Source organism: Pelophylax lessonae, assembly GCF_965119305.1.
Source record: "Pelophylax lessonae genome assembly, chromosome: 8".
Classification (NCBI taxonomy): Eukaryota; Metazoa; Chordata; class Amphibia; order Anura; family Ranidae; genus Pelophylax; species Pelophylax lessonae.
In genome coordinates this window covers 145,842,472-145,862,771 of record NC_138775.1, presented here as the reverse complement: position 1 = coordinate 145,862,771, position 20,300 = coordinate 145,842,472, and the positions used below count along the sequence as shown (strand labels likewise).

The 20,300-nt window shown below is 41.6% G+C and overlaps 1 protein-coding gene across 1 annotated transcript in view; it reads right to left on the bottom strand.

Moving 5' to 3' along the window:
- Positions 1-20,300, bottom strand: part of ATF6 (activating transcription factor 6) — a 222,536-nt gene that overhangs the window by 151,821 nt on the left and 50,415 nt on the right. The window contains exon 7 of the mRNA XM_082265424.1: positions 18,909-19,120. Coding sequence (XP_082121550.1) covers positions 18,909-19,120 — 212 coding nt within the window. The remainder of the gene's footprint in view (positions 1-18,908; positions 19,121-20,300) is intronic.

The window sequence follows — 20,300 nt, the reverse complement described above, 5'->3', positions numbered from 1 at the left end:
TTGTCTTGTTGGAAGACAAATCTCCGTCCCAGTCTCAGGTCTTTTGCAGACTCCATCAGGTTTTCTTCCAGAATGGTCCAGTATTTGGCTCCATCCATCTTCCCATCAATTTTAACCATCTTCCCTGTCCCTGCTGAAGAAAAGCAGGCCCAAACCATGATGCTGCCACCACCATGTTTGACAGTGGGGATGGTGTGTTCAGGGTGATGAGCGGTGTTGCTTTTACGCCAAACAACGTTTTGCATTGTTGCCAAAAAGTTAGATTTTGGTTTCATCTGACCAGAGCACCTTGCAGGTTATATCCTTGACCTTGTTTTCTCCTACCTATGCACTCCGTGCAACCTCTCCAACTACCCTTTCCCTCTCTCCGATCCCTACCTTATTCGTTTCACTCTTTCCTCTACCTCCTCTCCCTCCAACCGCCGGTTACCTGTAGAAACCTTCGCCAACTCAACCCTTCTCTTCTCTGCTCCCGACCAACTCTGACAAAATCTCATCCTTGTCCTGCACCAACCTAGCCACTTCTATCTACAACACTTCACCGTTAGCCTCACTGGACCCATTGTTCCCCCTCATTACAAAACAGAATAAGGCCCGACTCCTTCTACCTTGGCAAACAGATATCGTTAGAAGTCTGAAAAAGCATAGCTGTGCTCTTGAGCGCCTGTAGCGCAAAATTAGTAGGTCTCTGAAAGATTTCAACCAATACAACTCCAGCCTTCACACTGCCAAGCAGACCTATTTTATTATCCCGTCCCTGTTAACTCTTCTCTACCTTCAACTCTCTACTTCATTCTCCACCGCCGCCACCCACTAACTCACTGCCCATGAGATCGTCAATCACTTTGAATAGAAGATTGATACAAATAGTGAGGAGATCTCTGTTAAGATACCCTCCACGCTTCACACTTAATGCCTACAGGTACAATCATTACTTCCCTCATCCAACCCCATCAGTTGACTTGATAAAGCGCATGGCGCGAAACATGTAGTCATGGCAACCATATAGCTGGTGTCCCACCCTGGTTCCTGGTGCTTTCCCACAAGTGGCGCCTGTCCGGCTGATGTCACCGCTCCAGAACTACAGCGGAGTCCTTTCATCCTCGCGCCGGCTGGTTTCCAGCTTTGTGCACACACTGCTCAGCAGTCCTGGGAGACTGACCACCTCGTACTCGTGTCGCTTGCTGCCAGGTGCCCTTGTCCACTCCAGCCCAGGGGGATGTAAGTATTTGATGTACTTTGTTTTCCGGTTATCAATAACAATAAACTGTTAACCCTTTCTATACTGGATGTTCACCTGACTCCTTTATCCATTGCTTCCCGGTGTGGTTCATGCGCTGCCTTCCTCACATACTTCCCGCAGAAACTACCTTTTGTAGTAGAGAACTCCACAGTATTGTAGCCCTAACAGTAAAGAACCCCCTGCGTTGCCTGAGGTTAAAACGCTTCTCCTCAAATCGCATTCTATGGCTTCGTGTCCTCATGCAATCCTTGCGACTGAATAGTTTTTTTTTCTTTGCCGAGATCACCATTGAGGTATTTGTAAATTGCCATCATGTCCCCTCTCAGGCGTCTCTTCAGGGAGAATAAATCAAGCACTTGTAAACGCTCTTCAAAATGAACGTCCTCCAATCCCCTAATTAGTTTAGTTGCCCTTCTCTGGACTCTCTCCAGCTCCAACACTTCCCTTCTGAGGACTGGCGACCAGAACTGGACAGCATACTCCAGATGCAGTCGGACCAGAGTTTTATAAAGTGGTAGGATTATAGGTTTTATCTCTGGAATACATCCCCTTCCTTATGCATGCTAATATCCTGCCGGTTTTGGCAGCTGCAGCTTGACATTGCATGCTATTGCTAAGTCTATCTTCTACAAAGACTCCCAGATCTTGCTCCATTTTTGATTCCTCCAAAGGTTCCCCCGCTTAAGTGTATCGTGCTTTTATATTTTTAGTCCAAATGCAAAACCTTACACTTCTCCATATTAAACCTCATTTGCCACGTAGTTGCCCATACTGTTATTTTGTTCAGGTCATTCTGTAAGATTTCTGCCTCATGTGAAGTTATTGCCCAATTTTGTCATATGCAAAAACGGAGATCGAGCTAATGATCCTGTCCTCAATGCTGTTTATGAATAAATTGAACAAAGTTGGTCCCAAGACTGAGCCTTGGGGGACCCCACTTACCACCTCAGACCAGTCTGAGTACGCGTTATTTATTACCACCCTTTGGACATGCCCCTTAATCAGTTCTGTGGTCAATGCCTGCAGACCTTATTTTATAAATAAAGTGTTTGTGGGGAACTGTATCAAACGCCTTAGCAAAATCCAGGTACACCACATCCACTGGTCTCCCCCTATCTAGCTCACAGCTCACCTCCTCATAGAATGTGAACAGAATTGGTTTGACAACAACGCCCTTTTGTAAACCCCTGCTGATTACTGCTGATTATGTTGTCTTTAGCAAACTCTTGGATATAGTCCCTTATCATCCCCTCCAGAAGTTTACATACTATGGACATCAGGCTGACCGGCCTATAATTTCCCAGGATATGCCTCTGCCCTTTTTTGAATATCGGTATCAAGTTAGCTTTCCTCCAATCACCTGGTACAGTTCCTGTCATAATACTGTCAGCAAAGATCAGGAACAGTGGTCTAGATATAGTTTTACTAAGTTCTTGGCGTACTCTCGGATGTACGCTGTCTGGGCCTGGTGATTTATTTGCGTTAATTTTATCCAGCCTTTCCCCAATTTCACCCTCCGTTAGCCATAGCGGCAAGTCCTGTGAAGTACTGCTAACCATACAGTCATGGTCAGTGTACCCTTCCTTTTCTTGTGTAAAGACTGAGGAGAAAAAAGCATTAAGCACGGTTGCCTTTTCAGTGTCCTCTGCAACCATCCTCCCTTTATCGTTAATTAGGTGCGCAACATGCTCTGACCTATTTTTTTTGCTGTTGATATATTTAAAGAATTTCTTAGGGTTCTTTTTACTATCCTCTGCTATTTTTCTCTCGAGTTGATTTCAGCCATTTTGATTTCGTATTTACATTTATTTGATTCCTTGTATTGCTGGAAAGCCTATAATGTGCCCTCCGATTTATATTTCTTGAAGGCCATTTTTTTTTCCCTAACAAGTTTTTTTAACATTACGGTTTAGCCAGCCAGGTCTGGCTTTGGCTCTTCTAAATGCATTTCCCATAGGAATGCACTGCGAGATGCATTTGTTTAATATGTTCCTAAAGCATTCCCATTTTTCCTCCGTGGTCAGTGTTTCTAGGGTTTGGTCCTAGTTTATTTTCTCTATCATTGAGCACAATTTGGGAAAGTTTGCCCTTCTGAAGTTTAGGGTTCTTATGTTCCCCTCGTGCCTTGCTATATTGTGATTTACGCTAAATGTGATCGTCCTTTGATCGCTAGAACCCAGGTTGTCCTGGACTCCTACCTCCGAGATTAGGTCTAGGTCATTAGTGATTAATAGATCCAGCAATGCATTTTCTCTAGTAGGAGAATCCACCAACTGAGACATGTAGTTGTCCTGTAAGCTTTCCATGAAGAGACAGGCCTTCTGTGAGTGTGTAGTCCCCTCTTCCCAGTCAATGTCGAGATAATTGAAGTTCCCTAATACGATGACTGATCCGAGCTTTGCCACTTTACCCAACAGTGATATAAATTCCAGCTCTACCTCTTCCCTTTGGTTGGGTGGCCTATAACAAACCCCCACAATTACTTTTCCCTTTACTTCTTCCCTCTGGAGTTCTACACACACGGATTCTAACTTCGTAGTCATCCCTTCCATAATATCCCTTCTCTCTACCACCCTTACATTATTCTTGACAGAGAGACATACCCCTCCCCCTCTTTTTCCAACCCTGTCCTTCAGATACACAGAATACCCTTGGATATTGGCCAGCCAGTCATGTGAGGGGGGGTCGAACCAAGTTTCTGTTATTCCCACAAGGTCTATGTCCTCCTCATGTACTAACATTTCCAACTCTTCCATTTTGTTAGCTAGGCTCCTGGCATTTGCATATACCCCTCTTAGTTTTGTGGAAGTTGGTAGTAAATGGTGCTTAATTTTATTCCTGTTTGGTCTGAGGTTTGCCCGCACAGAGCCCCCGATTTTAGAAGTTACAGACCTGCTGTCGCTGCTGACCTCAGTAATACCTTCTGTCCTTTGCTCCCTCCTAACTACCTCTGAACCCTCCCCCCTACTCCTAGTTTAAAAGCCCCTCCAACTTGGTGGCCATCTTTCTCCCCAAAAGAGCTGTACCGTCCCCATTAAGGTGCAGCCCGTCCTTACTAACGAGCCAGTAGCCGACTGAGAACTCAGCCCCTGTCTCCAGGAACCTGAACCCCTCCTTCCTACACCAGTTCCTCAGCCACTTTTGTTCAGTTCCCTAATCTCCTGCCTCTCTGGTGTGGCTTGAGGTACAGGCAGTATTTCAGAGAAAACCACATTGGAGGGTCTATTCCTCAATCTATTCCCTAAGTCCCTGAAATCATTCTTTAGGATCCTCCACCTCCCTCTTACTTGGTCGTTGGTGCCCACATGCACGATGACCGATGGGTCCTCCCCAGCCCCACACAACAATCTGTCTACCCGATCCGCCGAACTCAAGCGCCCGGTAAACAACATACTGTTCGGCTACCACGATCGTTTTGACAGATTGCCCTCTGTCCTCTTCATAACTGAGTCCCCCACTACCACAACCTGTCTAACCTTTCCTGAGTCTCGGCCCCCCCCTCCTTCCTGGAGCCGCCACTCCCCTGGCAGCTGGGGGAGGGCGCCTGCTCCAGCACTGCCACCCCTAGCGCTCTTCCCTCTACCTCCTCCTAACTGTCACCCAACTGCCTACCTCTGTTGCCTGCGTCTCCACTTCTCTCTCCTCTATGCCGGCCCCTGCCTGCACCTATTGGGTAATGTCCAAGCTCCTTTCCAGGTTGCTGATGCTACGTAGTGTTGCCACTTTGTTTTCTAGATCCAGGATCTGAGCTTCCAGAAAAACAAGTCGCCCACATCCTGCACAGCAGTATTCGCCCTTGATTTGCTCATCAAGGAACGCATACATGCAGCAAGAAGTGCACTGAGTGGCATCCCCAATCCGGTCAGACATTATTACCCTCTACTCTATGGGGATAATTAATAACGACCTGCTATTTGTTACCTACACTACCTCTATCTCCCCTGGTACTAACCCTAGGGTATTCACCAGTCGCTAAGGCACTCACCAGTCACCCAAGGCACTCACCAGTCACCCAAGGTACTCACCAGTCACAATGTCACAAGGTATTCCTGGTCGCTAGGTCTTCCTGGTCACTAGGGTTATCCACCAGTCGTTAAGGTACGATAGGGTACTCCCAGTCACAATGTATTCCCGGTCCCAGTCGCTTCAGTAGCTCCCCAAGCACTGAGGTTGCTCCCAGACGCAACTTTACTCCTTAGTAGCTAAGGTTACACCCAGTCGTCGCTAAGGTTATTCGCAGTTGCAAGATACTCAGTCACACGGCCCCCCTCCTTCCTAAGGTTACTCGCAGTTGCCAGGTACTCCTAGTCACACGGTTACACCCAGTCCCAGTCGAAAGGTACTCAGTCGTAAGGTACACCCTGTCACAGGGTTACTCCCAGTCACAAGGCACACCCAGATATCCGTTAACTCCCAGCCCCCGGTACACCAAGTCACTCGGTTACTCCCAGTCACGAGTTACACCAGTTGCAAGGTACCCTCTGACAGACGGTTACTCCCAGTCGCGTGGTACTCCCAGTCGCAAGGAAGTCGCACGGTACTCAGTCGCAAGTTACTCCCCCTGCAGACCTATTCCTGCTCACCACTCACAGTCTTAGAATGTCACTTAGTATCTTATAGGGCTTGCAGTCACTTTAAAGTCACAAATCACAGTCACTTCACAGTTACAGTTCACAGCCTCAGCTTTACTTACAATTCTGTTTCCTCCTCTCCCTTTCTCTGTTGGGTCCCCCAAGGTTCTGTTCTTGGACCTCTCCTATTTTCAATCTACACCTCCTCTTTGGGTCAGCTGACAGCCTCTCATGGCTTCCAATACCTTCTCTATGCTGACACCCAAATCTATTTCTCTACCCCTCAACTCCCTAAAATTTTCCTCCACCACGTGCCCCTTCCCCTGATCTCTCTGTCAAAATACATGGCGCAACTATCACCCCATCCCCACATGCTAAGGTCCTAGGTGTGGTCCTGGACTCTGAACTCTCCTTTAAGCCCCATGTCCAATCACTATCCAAATCTTGCCACCTCAACCTCCGCAACATCTCCAAAATACGCACCTTCCTATCCAATGACACAACAAAGCTCTTAACTCACTCCCTGATCATCTCTTGCCTCGACTACTGTAACTCCCTTCTCATTGGTTTACCTTTACATAGGCTATCCCCTTCAATCCATCATAAATTTTGCGGCTAGACTCAGCCAACTTACCAATTGCTTAGTGTCTTCCATTCCTCTGTCGATCCCTCCACTGACTTCCACTCACCCAACTAATTCAATTCAAAATACTAACAACTTACAAAGCCATCCACAACTTAGCCCCTAGCTATATCACTAGCCTAGTCTCAAAAATACCAACCTAATCGTTCTCTACGTTCCTCTTAAGACCTCCTGCTCTTTAGCTCCCTAGTCACTTCCTCCCATGCTCACCTCCAGGACTTTCCAGAGCCTCTACAAAACTAAGGAACTTCTTACCCCAATCAGTCCGACTATCTCCTACTCTATTATTAGCTTTTAGACATTCCCTATAAACCCTCCTCTTCAGGAGAAGCCTATCCTACCCACACCGAACAACTGTATTTTAAATTTTCTCCATCAGCTCATTCCCCAGAGTTATTACCTTTTGTTTCACTTGACCCTCCCTTCTAGACTTATCTCTAATGAGCAGGGCCCTCTGATTCCTCCTGTATTGAATTGTATTATCTGCCGTCATGTAGTAAAGTGTTGTGCAAACTGTTGGTGGTGTATAAATCTTATATACAGATGCAAGAAAAAGTATGTGAACCCTTTAGAATGAAATTGGTCATAAAATGTGATCTGATCATCATCTAAGTCACAACAATAGACAATAACAGTCTGCTTAAACTAATAACACACAAAGAATGAAATGTTGCCATGTTTTTATTGAACACACCATGTAAACATTCACAGTGCAGGTGGAAAAATATGTGAACCCCTAGACCAGTGATGGCAAACCTTGGCACCCCAGATGTTTTAGAACTACATTTCCCATGATGCTCATACACTCTGTAGTGTAGCTGAGCATCATGGGAAATGTAGTTCCAAAACATCTGGGGTGCCAAGGTTTGCATTCACTGCCCTAGACTAATGACATCTCCAAGAGCTAATTGGAGTGAGATGTCAGCGAACTGGAGTCCAATCAATGAGATGAGATTGGAGGTGTTGGTTACAGCTGCCCTGGCCTATAAAAAACACACACCAATTCTGGGTTTGCTTTTCACGAGAAGCATTGCATGATGTGAATGATGCCTCGCACCAAAGAGCTCTCAGAAGACCTACGATTAAGAATTGTTGACTTGCATTAAGCTGGAAAGGGTTATAAAAGTATCTCCAAAAGCCTTGCTGTTCATCGGTCCACGGTAAGACAAATTGTCTATAAAAATGGAGAAAATTCAGCACTGCTGCTACTCTCCCTAGGTGTGGCCGTCCTGTATGTGCATGTGTGTGCTCATGTATGTATGTATGTATGTATGTATGTATGTATATTTATTATTTAGGTTATTTTATCAAGTGTCCAGGGTTTCAGTGGAACACAGCCCACCTTTCTCCAGGCAACTCATACATTTATTTGACAAGGTATGGTGATGCATTCCTCTCGTGGTTGATATACTCCAACAGTATTGACCTTCTGCCACCATACAATTTTTTGGCACGATCATACATTTTGCTTGCGATGTTGAATTAGGAGAATGCTTTTGACCAAATTGTTTTTGTTTGATGTGTCAAAAAGTATGATCTATATTTTTTACCTTTATCCCCATTTTAATTTTTTTCATATTATTCTATTTGGCTATTTTTTTATTATTTTTTCTTTTTACATCTATTGTGATGCACATGGTTTTAGCTGCATCTGACAGAGAAATACTAATGGTGTTTTTGTAAGTGGTTTTGTAACTTTTGGGCTTTTTTTATATCAGGACTAGGGATGATCGAACTTTTCAAAAATTGGGTACGGCCAGAACATCCGAACTTCCCGAAAGTTCGGCCCGGTTTTCAGAACCCCATTGAATTCAATGGGACCTGAACTTCGGTAATCAAAAAACACCATTTTGAAGCCCTAAAACCCAATAAATGCCCCTAAAAAGTGCCTAGGGTTCTGGGTCATACCCCAGGGACTATTAATCACACAAAAAAAAGTTCTTAAAAATTGTCATTTTTGATAGAGAGCCAATTATTGAAAAAATTAAAAAAAATATATATATTTCTTTGGATTTAGTATCTGGGGGGTCTAAAAAGTGTACCTGTGAAGTTTCAGCTCTGTAGAATGTCCAGAACCATAAAAAAAAAAAAAAAAGAGATGGTTTGTATTAGGTCACTTATAGAACAGGTTAGTGGCTTCTCTCTTTTCACACCTTGCCGGTTTAGTAGCAAGCGTTTTTTTGGGCATTTTTTGGGGTCTTTTGAGGCAGGCAAAACATCTGAACTTGTGTATATATACACACCCATGTATGTATATATACACCTAGACATATATAGGTGTGATAGTAGCAGAAATATATGCTTGCGCTAATGAAATCATTTACACTAATATGGCTCCGCTCCTATCACACCTATATATGTCTAAGTGTAAAATATATAGGGGAAAGTTTCCGCGCTATTGGAGGAATTAAATAAATGACTGCAGCCTACCTCAAAAATATAGATAACTATATTTAGTGAATGTGGGGTAAAGGGAGGTAAAATGGCGCTGTCAGGCTAATAAATAGGAAATATAAATATGTCTTATAAGTGCACTGGTGATAAAAGTGAATAAAAAAAATCCAGATATATGAAACTTAATGTGGTGAATCCTTAAAAAGTGTAAATATGTCTAAAAGAAATTAGTAAAAAATATATATATTATCGTGATAAGTGTGTAAATATGAATATTAAGATGTAAATAATAAATTATTAAAAATCCATTCAGTGTGTGATCCTAAAGGTATAAATATGATTTCATACAAAATACATTAAATCAATAAATAAAGTGATAACCTCAATAAATAATTAAAGTGCTAATTAATCAAATGTAAATTGTGCTAGTGAGCCAAGCAATAAATAGCTATGTATAAATTTGTACACAAAATCAATTCATAAATGGTGTCCCAGCAATTTAAATAACATAAATAAATAAATAAATGTAAAAAGAATATATAGAAAAATTGTCCATATAAATAGCCAAAATTAACTGGTGCTACAAATATAATTAAGTCCCAAGATGGAAAACGAAGCAGAGATTTAACAGGAAAAAAATGGATTCCAGGAGTTCCAGAATGATGGGGGTGCTCAATACAGGAATAAGTGCTCCCCTCCTATTACTCCCGCACTCACCAGATGGTGGTACCCCCACAGGGGTAATCAGCGTTTGGGGTGACTCTCAGAGGTCCCTCCGAAGGCTGGCTAGTAATCCACTTAATCCCGACTTCATATACTGTATTTTTCTCCAGGGGAAAAATTGATGGGAAATACCTCCTCTTTAGTTCCAACAGACAGGACTTGTCCAGGATGCAGAGCACTGACTGGGTGTCTCAGGTGATCCTAGATTACCTGACAGGGAGAGGTGCAAAACCAGGAAAGGATCAGAGATCTCAAAGTGGGGGTGGGCCCACTTTGAGATCTCTGATCCTTTCCTGGTTTTGCACCTCTCCCTGTCAGGTAATCTAGGATCACCTGAGACACCCAGTCAGTGCTCTGCATCCTGGACAAGTCCTGTCTGTTGGAACTAAAGAGGAGGTATTTCCCATCAATTTTTCCCCTGGAGAAAAATACAGTATATGAAGTCGGGATTAAGTGGATTACTAGCCAGTCTTCGGAGGGACCTCTGAGAGTCACCCCAAACGCTGATTACCCCTGTGGGGGTACCACCATCTGGTGAGTGCGGGAGTAATAGGAGGGGAGCACTTATTCCTGTATTGAGCACCCCCATCATTCTGGAACTCCTGGAATCCATTTTTTTCCTGTTAAATCTCTGCTTCGTTTTCCATCTTGGGACTTAATTATATTTGTAGCACCAGTTAATTTTGGCTATTTATATGGACAATTTTTCTATATATTCTTTTTACATTTATTTATTTATTTATGTTATTTAAATTGCTGGGACACCATTTATGAATTGATTGTGTACAAATTTATACATAGCTATTTATTGCTTGGCTCACTAGCACAATTTACATTTGATTAATTAGCACTTTAATTATTTATTGAGGTTATCACTTTATTTATTGATTTAATGTATTTTGTATGAAATCATATTTATACCTTTAGGATCACACACTGAATGGATTTTTAATAATTTATTATTTACATCTTAATATTCATATTTACACACTTATCACGATAATATATATATTTTTTACTAATTTCTTTTAGACATATTTACACTTTTTAAGGATTCACCACATTAAGTTTCATATATCTGGATTTTTTTTATTCACTTTTATCACCAGTGCACTTATAAGACATATTTATATTTCCTATTTATTAGCCTGACAGCGCCTAAGTGTAAAATACATACAAGTATGTGTGTATATATATATATACCACTTTACACAAGTTCACACCTGGGCGTTTTTTTTTTGTTTTTTTTCTTGACGCTAGCATTTTTTTTGGGCATTTTCTTGGGTTCTTTGGAGGCAGGCAAAACATCTGAACTTGTGTAAAGTGGTATATATACACACATACTTATATGTATATATACACCTAGACATATATAGGTGTGATAGGAGCGTAACTATATTGGTGTTAATTATTTAATTAGCGCAAGTAGTGTTTTCTGCTCCTTTCACACCTATATATGTGCAGGTGTATATATACATACATGGGTGTGTATATATACCCCCTATACACATGTTCAGATGTCATGCCTGACTCCAAACATTTGCTCAAAAAATCCCTATAGACACCTGCAGCCAAAAAGCAAGAGGACAGGGGAGAAGCCATATTACTGCAGCGAAAGTGACTTCAGAGAAACTAGCTTTTCTCTATAGCGGTCACCCTGATATGGAAGGGTTTGGCCACCCTGCCATAGCAGTCAGTGTCAGTTCACCCTACACTACATTACGGTCACCCTGATATGGAAGGGTTTGGTCACCCTGCCATAGCAGTCAGTGTCAGTTCACCCTACACTATGGTCAGCCTGGTATGGAAGGGTTCGGTCACCCTGCCATAGCAGTCACTGTCAGTTCTCCCTACACTACATTACGGTCATTCTGATATGGAAGGGTTTGGTCACCCTGCCATAGCAGTCAGTTCACCCTACACTACATTACGGTCACCCTGACACTTCACACTTTCCCTACAGAAACTAAATTTTTGCATCTAACTAACCACTTGCCGACTTCCTAACGCCGATCTACGTCGGCAGTCAGCCCCTCACAGGCAAAGTGACGTAGGGCTACGTCACTAGCTTGTGAGGGTCTAGGGAGCGAGCGCGCCCCGCCGGAGGCGCGCTCCCGCTCCCGCGTGGTCACGGACCCCCCCGCGCGTGTGACCAGCGGACCCGATGTCCGCCGGTCACTCGGCGAGGGAGAGGGAGAATGTCAGGCAGCTTGTGTAAACAAGCCACCTGTCATTCTCCTCGCTGTAAAGACACTGATCACACGGATCTAGTATGTAGATCAGTGTCCTTACAGCTCAAGCCACAGCCAATCACAGTAGAAAGCATGCCCCTAGGGATACACACAGCCCCTCCCTCCCAAATAAAGTTAACCCCTTCACTACCAGTGTATTTTTACAGTAACAGTGCATATATATAGCACTGATTACTGTAGAAAGGTCACTGGTAACCCCAAAAGTGTCACAAATGTCAGTCAAGGGTCCGATCTGTCCGCCCCAATGTCGCAGTACCGCAAAAAAAAAAAAAAAAAAAAAAAAAAAAAAATCGCAGATCGCCACCATTACGCATTAAAAAAAAAAACAACAAAAATGACAAAAATCTTTCCCTTTGCGCAAACCAATCAAAATACGCTTTTAGCGATTTTTTTTACAAAACCTAGGTAGCATAAAACAAATTGGCGGAAAATGTTAAAAAATTTAGATTTTTACATTTTTTGGGGGGAAATTTCATATAAAAAAATGTGAAAAATATTGCTATTTTTGCAAAATTGACGCTCTTTTTTTGTTTATAGCGCGTGATCAAAAAAATCGTACAGGTGATCAAATACCACCAAAAGAAAGCTCTGTTTGTGGGAAAAAAAGGACGCCAAATTTGTTTAGGTACAGCGTCGCACGACCGCGCAATTGTCCGTTAAAGTCATGCAGTGCCGAGTCGCAAAATACCCCCTGGTCGGAATGGGGGTAAAATCTTCCGGGGCTTAAGTGGTTAAAATGTAAAAGAGCACCCTAACTACACTAGATATCCCTTTCCTCACACTAATAAATGCTAAATGACACTTTTAAAGTAAAATTAACAGAACTGCTTCCACTCTCTTCCATGTCCCTGTATAACAATATAACATAATAACATATGATATCAATGTACAAATACTGTACTGGTGACCCGAGCATAAGGAACAAACTATTCAGAGAAAGGAGATACAATAAGACACGTGGCCACTCACTAAAACTAGAGGAAAGGCGGTTTAACCTTAAAGTGCGTAAGGGGTTCTTCACTGTAAGAGCAGTAAGGATGTGGAATTCTCTTCCACAAGCAGTAGTATCAGCAGGGAGCATCGATAATTTCAAAAAACTATTAGATGGACACCTTAAAGACCACAACATACAGGGGTATACAATGTACGGTTAAAAGCAAACACACACACGCATCATAGGTTGAACTGGATGGACTGATGTCTTTTTTCAACCTTACTAACTATGCAATTACAATGCTAGGAATTTGGCGGGGGCTATCTTATATACTGGGGGGCGTATTCAATAATGATTGGACCTAGTCACTCCAATCACATTCCTATCATTCTCCTGCCCCCTCAATTGGCTTTTGCTAATGGTTCTGGTCCAATCACGGGCTTTAAAAGCCCATTTCCTGAACCATTGCATTTTGGTCGGTTCTGGTTGCCGAATTCCGAACGTATTCAGCAAAAAGTTCTAAATTCGGCCGAACCTCGAACACCCAATGTTCGGGTCGAACCGATGGTCGACCCGAACCGTTCGATCATCCCTAATCAGGACATGATGTTTCTGTACCTGTGCACGCATGTTGTTGCTGCCTAGTTATGATGCCTCCCTGAATGCATGCGCTGAATAAGACTTCACCACCGGTGTACCCCCCCCCCCCCCGACCTGGTTCCCTGCCATTGGTGTATTTATATTTAGGTGCATTATGTTTAGTTATCTCAACTCCGATGTGATTATTAATGTATTAGTAGTACAATACTTACTACTACAATTATCTACATGTTTTACTGTGTTTTTACACCGTTGTGTGTATTTGTAGTGCATAACCCAGGAGGACTGCTAGGGGTTGTTGGGCATATGACAGTTGTTTTAAATCAAAACAATGGGTGTTTTTCTGATTGGGAGTGGGCCCTTAAAAATGTATTGGGCATATTGGTATATTCGACACGGTGAACCAGCACCAGGTTAATAGGCAGTCAAGACTCACTAATGCATGTGGGGAGCAAAGGCTGGCCTGTGTAGAAGAGCAACTGTAGCTGAAAAAAAAAAGTAATGCTGGTTACAATAGAAAGGTGGCAGAGCACACAGTGCTACAGGTGGCAGAGCACACAGGACAGGATGCCCAAGCTGCTCCATGGTAACAGCCAAAGGCGCCAACAATGGGCACATGAGCATCAGCAGTGGACTGACTATGGAACAAGGAACAGAACAAGGTGGCCTGGTTTGATTAATATTTTCCTTCTACATCATGTGGCTGGCTGGGTGTGTGCGCATCGCTAACCTGGGGAAGGGATGGCGCCAGGATGTACTATAGGAAGAAGGCAAGCTGGCAGAGGCAGTGATCTGCTACTGATGGCTTGTTGCCAGATACCACAGCATACCTTCTGAGGTCTACTGCAGTCAATGCCCTGACTGGTCAGGACTGTTTCAGCAGGAAAAGGACCTACACAATTTTAGGTGGGTGGTCATGTTATGGGCGTCAGGTGTGCGTACTAAAACTATTAGAATGCCAAGAAGATGAAATGTCAACACAAAAATAATAATAAAAAAAAAATTGGTTAATATATTTATACTATGTCAGGTACAAATAATTTATAGAACATTTAAAATATATAGCAAAGATACAGCAGTATGTAAATAGTATTCATAATGCAAAAAAACAAATATAAAAAATGTTTTAAATTACACACACACACAGGGATTGTTTTACTAAAACTGGTGCGGCTGTGCATGGTAGCCAATCAGCATCTAACTACAGCTTGTTCAATTAACCACTTGGTTGTTCCATTGTGATGCCTCCACCATTTCTTGGAGCCCACCGTCAGTTCTTGTAACAGCTGGAGCGGCTAAAGTCTGTCTCCCCCCCCCCCCACAATTCCCATCGCCTTCCGCAATCTTGGTTTTGAATGCTTTCAAGTGCAAAGGAGGGATTTGTGATCATAATAAAGGTGATCGAAAAAAAAAATGCCTAGCTACTCCTGCGGAGCAAAGGTCAATTACCCCATTAGTGAAGATTATGAAGTGGCGGCGACTGTCGGAGGACGCAAGAGAAAAAAAATATTTAAAAGCAAACAAAAACGTTGGTCCCGCATGCAAACAAACTGCGACTGTCCTACGCATGTGAGGTATCGCCGCGATCGCTGGATCATGGGCAGTAATTCTGCAGTGGGCCTCCTCTGTACATCTAAAGTGGTAACCTGTAAAGACTTGAATTTTTAAAGTGTATTTTGTACACAAAAACTGTTTGAAAATCCACTGCGCAAATACCGTGGGACGAAAAATGGAAAACCCACCAATTTATTCTCCAGAGCTTCGGCTTTAAAAAAAAAAAAAAAAATCTATAATGTTTAGGGGGTTCTAACTAATTTTCTAACAAAAGCAAAAAAAAAAAAAAAAAAAAAAACACAGAAGGCTTGTTCCTTTACAGTCGGTTCACACTGATCCGACTCAGTTACCTGACTTCGGGCAACTAATGAAGTCGCCCGTGCACCGCGACTTCTGGGCGGCTTGCAGCAACTTCACATAATGGAAGTCTGTGCAAGTCGCTCCGACTTTGCAAAAAAAAAAGGTGCAGGAACCTTTTTCTAAGTCGTTGCTCTGATTAGAACGGTTTCATTGCACAGCATGGACCGCTACTTGTCAGGCGACCAAGTCGCCTGACAAGTCGGATCAGTGTGAACCGGCACTTACAACCACTTTAAGGCTACATTCACACCTGAGCGTAGCATTTTTGCGCGTTTTTTACCATGATTTACAGGCGTTTTTTGTGCAGGCGTTTTTAGATTGAATAGAGACCAATGGAAAACGCCTGTAATCTGCCCAAAAAGAAGCTCATGTACTTTTTTGAGCGTTGGGCTTTTGCTCACAGCGTCAAAACACTCAGATGTGAACAGGGGCCATTGAAATGAATAGGATTGGTCTTGTTGGGCATTTTGAGAGCTGATCCTAGAGCAGAAAAACTGCCCAAAAATGCCCCAAAATGCCTACATGTGAACGGAGCCTAACCAGTTATTTTAATAATAATAATAATAATAATAAATGTGAGCTTTCAAGGTAAAATGTTTTCCTATTCCATTTCCAAGCTACTGAGGACATCTAGAGGCAATCAGAAACATTGCAAGAATGCCATTTACGAAAGTCAAAAGTGCTAAGGGAGCAGTAAATAGAAAGTTTAATATAAACAAAGTGGAAGTAAGTTCCACACGTTACTTTTACCTATAGGCAAGACTAGAATAAGGCTTACCTATAGGCAAGATAAAAGGAAAATTAAATCAGCACAATCAAGAAATAGTGAAATAAATTAAATACCAATGGCAGCATACATTCAGTTCTAACACTTCACACAAAAAAACACCAATAAACCGTAAATAATGCAGCGCCAAAGTGAAGGATAAAACAAACCGTGAGGAATCAATAAGTGCAAATGTCATGAATAAAATCACATACATTCACATGGAGTGAAAAAAAAAAAAAAAATCCACAAATAAATAATATAATCCTCTTAATATATGAATCAAAAACCTAAATAGGCTCAACATATTGATAAGTAAATAATAAATCGTGCATAAAAATTGTAATAAGTGAAAGTCCCAAATACAATACGCCTTCTATGCTGTGCTCAGATAAAATTGCTGGTGCTTCACAAATGTGCTTGCTAGCAGCTCACCTCATTATTAGGCCCATATATTTCAAAGAGTCAAATGCACAGTGATATCAAAAGGACTTTAATTAGAGAAGATGGATCTGGACCTCCTTCCTATCCAGGGCTCCAAATGCAGGTAAATGACTCAAGGTCCCGTTCATAAAAGGCAAAAAATGAACAATCTAGTGCTCTCTGGCTTGAGACTCAGAAGGGAATCTGAGAGAGGAGTTATTTTTGGACTTTAAAAAGAAAAGGCAAAAGTGAATAATCCTGTCAATGTCACCCCACCTATAAGAGCCGAAGACCAAGATCAGGATATCCAACCAATCTCTGACCGACCTGGCATCCTTTTCTCTATCCTTGTTGGCACTCCCGAGGATTATACTGAATATTTCCATATGAATCGTACCACTGCTGTGCGCACACTCCTGAAGCCAGTAAATAGAGATTTGCACCAGAAATTTGATTTGGTTATTAAGCTGGTTGTTTGACCTGGAGCCTAAGGAGCCGTTACCAGCCCGTAGGACCACACTTAGAGGGAATCCATCTAGCCCAGGGGGCTTTTAAGCTCGAATGGTCCTAGTGCCATATGGCATTTAGGACCCACTACATCTGGTAAGTGACCCAACTTATTAATTCACTTGGGACCAGAAATTGCTGAGACATAGCCAATCAAGCCTGAGCACGTGCACCTTGAATTTTAAAGATTCACTTTCACTAAGGACATAATACCTTTTTGAGCACAAAAGTCACTGTTTACACTGGACTGTTCATTTATCTAATTTTTACTGCTGATTGTGATTTATTTATTTCTCAATTTTATTATTTATACAACCAGTCACTTATGCACTTAATGACGCTGTTTTAATTATTTATTGGGAATTTTGATGATCCACGTATATATATTCTTTTTTTATTGTTACCAATTCATGATATACCTTCTGTTTATCTATTCACATTAATCTTAAGAGTTGGAATGGATATTGCTATCCATTAATTTATATCACAGCAAGCGCTGTATTTGGTCTGAATAGACCATTCACCTTTTAGCTAACTTTAAAGTTGTAAATTTTTTGTAACACATCCCTATTATCCTTCACATAGGACATCTAGTTACGTAACTATATCTTTTAGGAGAAGATAGAGATACCTCCCTACTCGCTCCAGTGGTCCTCCCACCGCAGAGACTCCTGGTCTCCCCGGCGGTTTAACAGGATTCTTATGTTTTTTTGGGATTATGTAGGTCAGGGTATTAAGTCCATCACCCTCAGGTAATTGTATTCGCGATTTGTCAGTAGACCTGCCTCTTTAGCTAATTTTAGTTTTTCGTCTAGAATATTGACTAACCCTAGGAATGGATTACACTCTTGCTGTCGGTAGGTGGTTTCATCTCTAAGTCGTCTCCTTCCCTCACTTTCATAATACATTTCATTAAGTAGGACCACATTGCCCCCCCCCCCTTAGAACTTCTCTTTATGACAACATTTTTTGTCTCTTAATTCTCTCTAAGCCAATCGCTCTTCCTTCGTCAAATTGCCTTTTTCTCCACTTGTCCAGTCTACTTCCCTGAGATCCTTTTGTACCATGTCAAGGAAAAGGCTCAGCAACTTGTTTTTGTTAAAATTACGGCATTTTAGTTGGCCGCAATTTAGAATTTGCCTGTCTCCTTGAGATGGTTGGAAGGATCGCCTGCTCTTGATTTTCATCTAATAGAGAGATCAGGATATCTAGTGCCTCATCCATAGTTTGTTGATTACTTTGTTGGGGTGTTTCTTCCCGATTCTAAATTGTTTTTAAATATACCTTCCGCAGAAATAACATATCTTTGTAAACCATAAATTCGTCCATGTTGTCAGTGGGTGAAAAGGACATACCTTGCTGCAGCAACCCTATATGTCTAAAGGTTAATGGAAAGTCAGAGAGATTTATAGCTTTGTTGTCTTGTCGGTTATCTTCATACAGGACTAATCTAGGTCATACATTAGGATCTATATGATTCAATATGATATGTACAGTGTATTTATTCTGCAGCTAGCAAACACTAATTCGGTCAGAAAAAGAAATTGTTTGTCCCAGTGTTGTATTTTACATTGTAAAAGGTATTTAGTGGTTTACACATTACCCTTGCAGAGCTGAGACACTGCGTTCAAGTTCCCCTTTCACCAGCAAAACTTGCTGCATGGAGTTAAAATGTTATTCAATGTCTGAATGAGTTTCCTCTAAGCACACCAATTTTCTAGCAAATCAAAAAATAGAAGGTTCTTTAGCCATAATGAGAAGCTGTAAGACTGTGGTAGGTACAAAAGACTGTAAATGCATTTGGAGCAGGGCTGCAGAATACAGTCAGTCTATAAAATTTGTGAAAAAAAAAAAATTATATATATATATATATATTTTCTTTTTTTTTTTTTTTTTTTTTTTTTTTTTTATTCCTCATAATAAATAGGATCGACTTACATCTGTTTCACAGTCAGGACTTCGAACTGGTGAATGGATAAAAGACTTCACTGGTGACTTGTCATGGTTAAGTCCAATGTGTGGCAGGATATTTACAGATGGTGCTGTGAGTGACGCTGCTCCTCCATTCACAGCCAAGACAGGTTGTGCTGCAACAATCCTAGATGTAGGGAGCTGAACAACTGTAGACGGGGTGAGTACAACTTGTTGTCCTAAGGTTAAAACAAAATATTCAAAAGCTTTTAAAAAGTTGCGCAGAATACAGCAGTGCAGATTCAGGAAAATTATAATTTCACAATTAAGAAAATAGAGAAACATTTTCTTTCATGGATCATAGGCAAGGTTTAGACTAACTTGGTTTAACATATACAATATTATAATCCCACAAGTCCAAAAGAAGCCTAGGATGATGAAAATGTAGAAACTGCCACTGCTGACTTATTTTGAAGTGCAGGATCCAGGGTTGTCTTCCTAATCCTAGATTTACTGATTAAAATTGTACAATCATCCCTTAAAATAATAAGGGAATGTCTGAACAGTCACAATAGGCTGTTGGTTAAATTTGGTTATATCTTGCATAGTTTATGACAGAGGAGACTGTTTTTCCTTGTGAAGAAATGAGAATTTAGTCCTATAAATTGTGATTACTTTCACTTCCCTGGCCTGAGGGGGGGGGGCATAGAGGTCACTCCTGTGTTCCACCCATTTCCACACCACCATCTGGAGGTAATCACAGCAAGTTTAAGGTGGAACAAACTGCACCCAATATACATTATATGTGTTTGTAGAAAAGGAGAGGCTGACACCGGTACAGAATATGGTTACTATAAAGTTGCTAATGACTTCAGTAAACATTTAATGTTTTTTTTTCCACCTCGGCCAAGGATTTTCTCCTTCATCAGCATAATCTAAGTGACTAACCATGTGAAGAAGACAACTGTGACCGAATAATAAATGTACTTTATGTTTTACAACATGGATACAGCAGGAGTATAAAGATACTGGGCAAGGAAACCAGTAAAGCTTATGTCACACTAGTGATTCTCAACTCGATATTTCCAGTTGTTCCCTTGCTGCCTCAAACAGCGAGATGTCAATCTTCCCTTAAAGTGGAACTTCACTCTCCCAATCAAAATTGATTATTTTTAATCCTCATGCTGCTAGCATTAGTAAATAGATACGAAAATATAGAATTTACACGTTTTGAACTTTTTCTTTTTTTTTTTTTTACATTTCTTCAGTCACTTCCTGCTTTTCTGACTAGGCAAATGATGTCATACATCTCAGGAGTCTTCAGGGTTTTCTCAGCTTAGCACACTCTCCTGTCTGCATACTTGAGCTAAGGGCAGAAAGTAAATACTACATAAATCATTTGCCCTTACTGAAGATGGC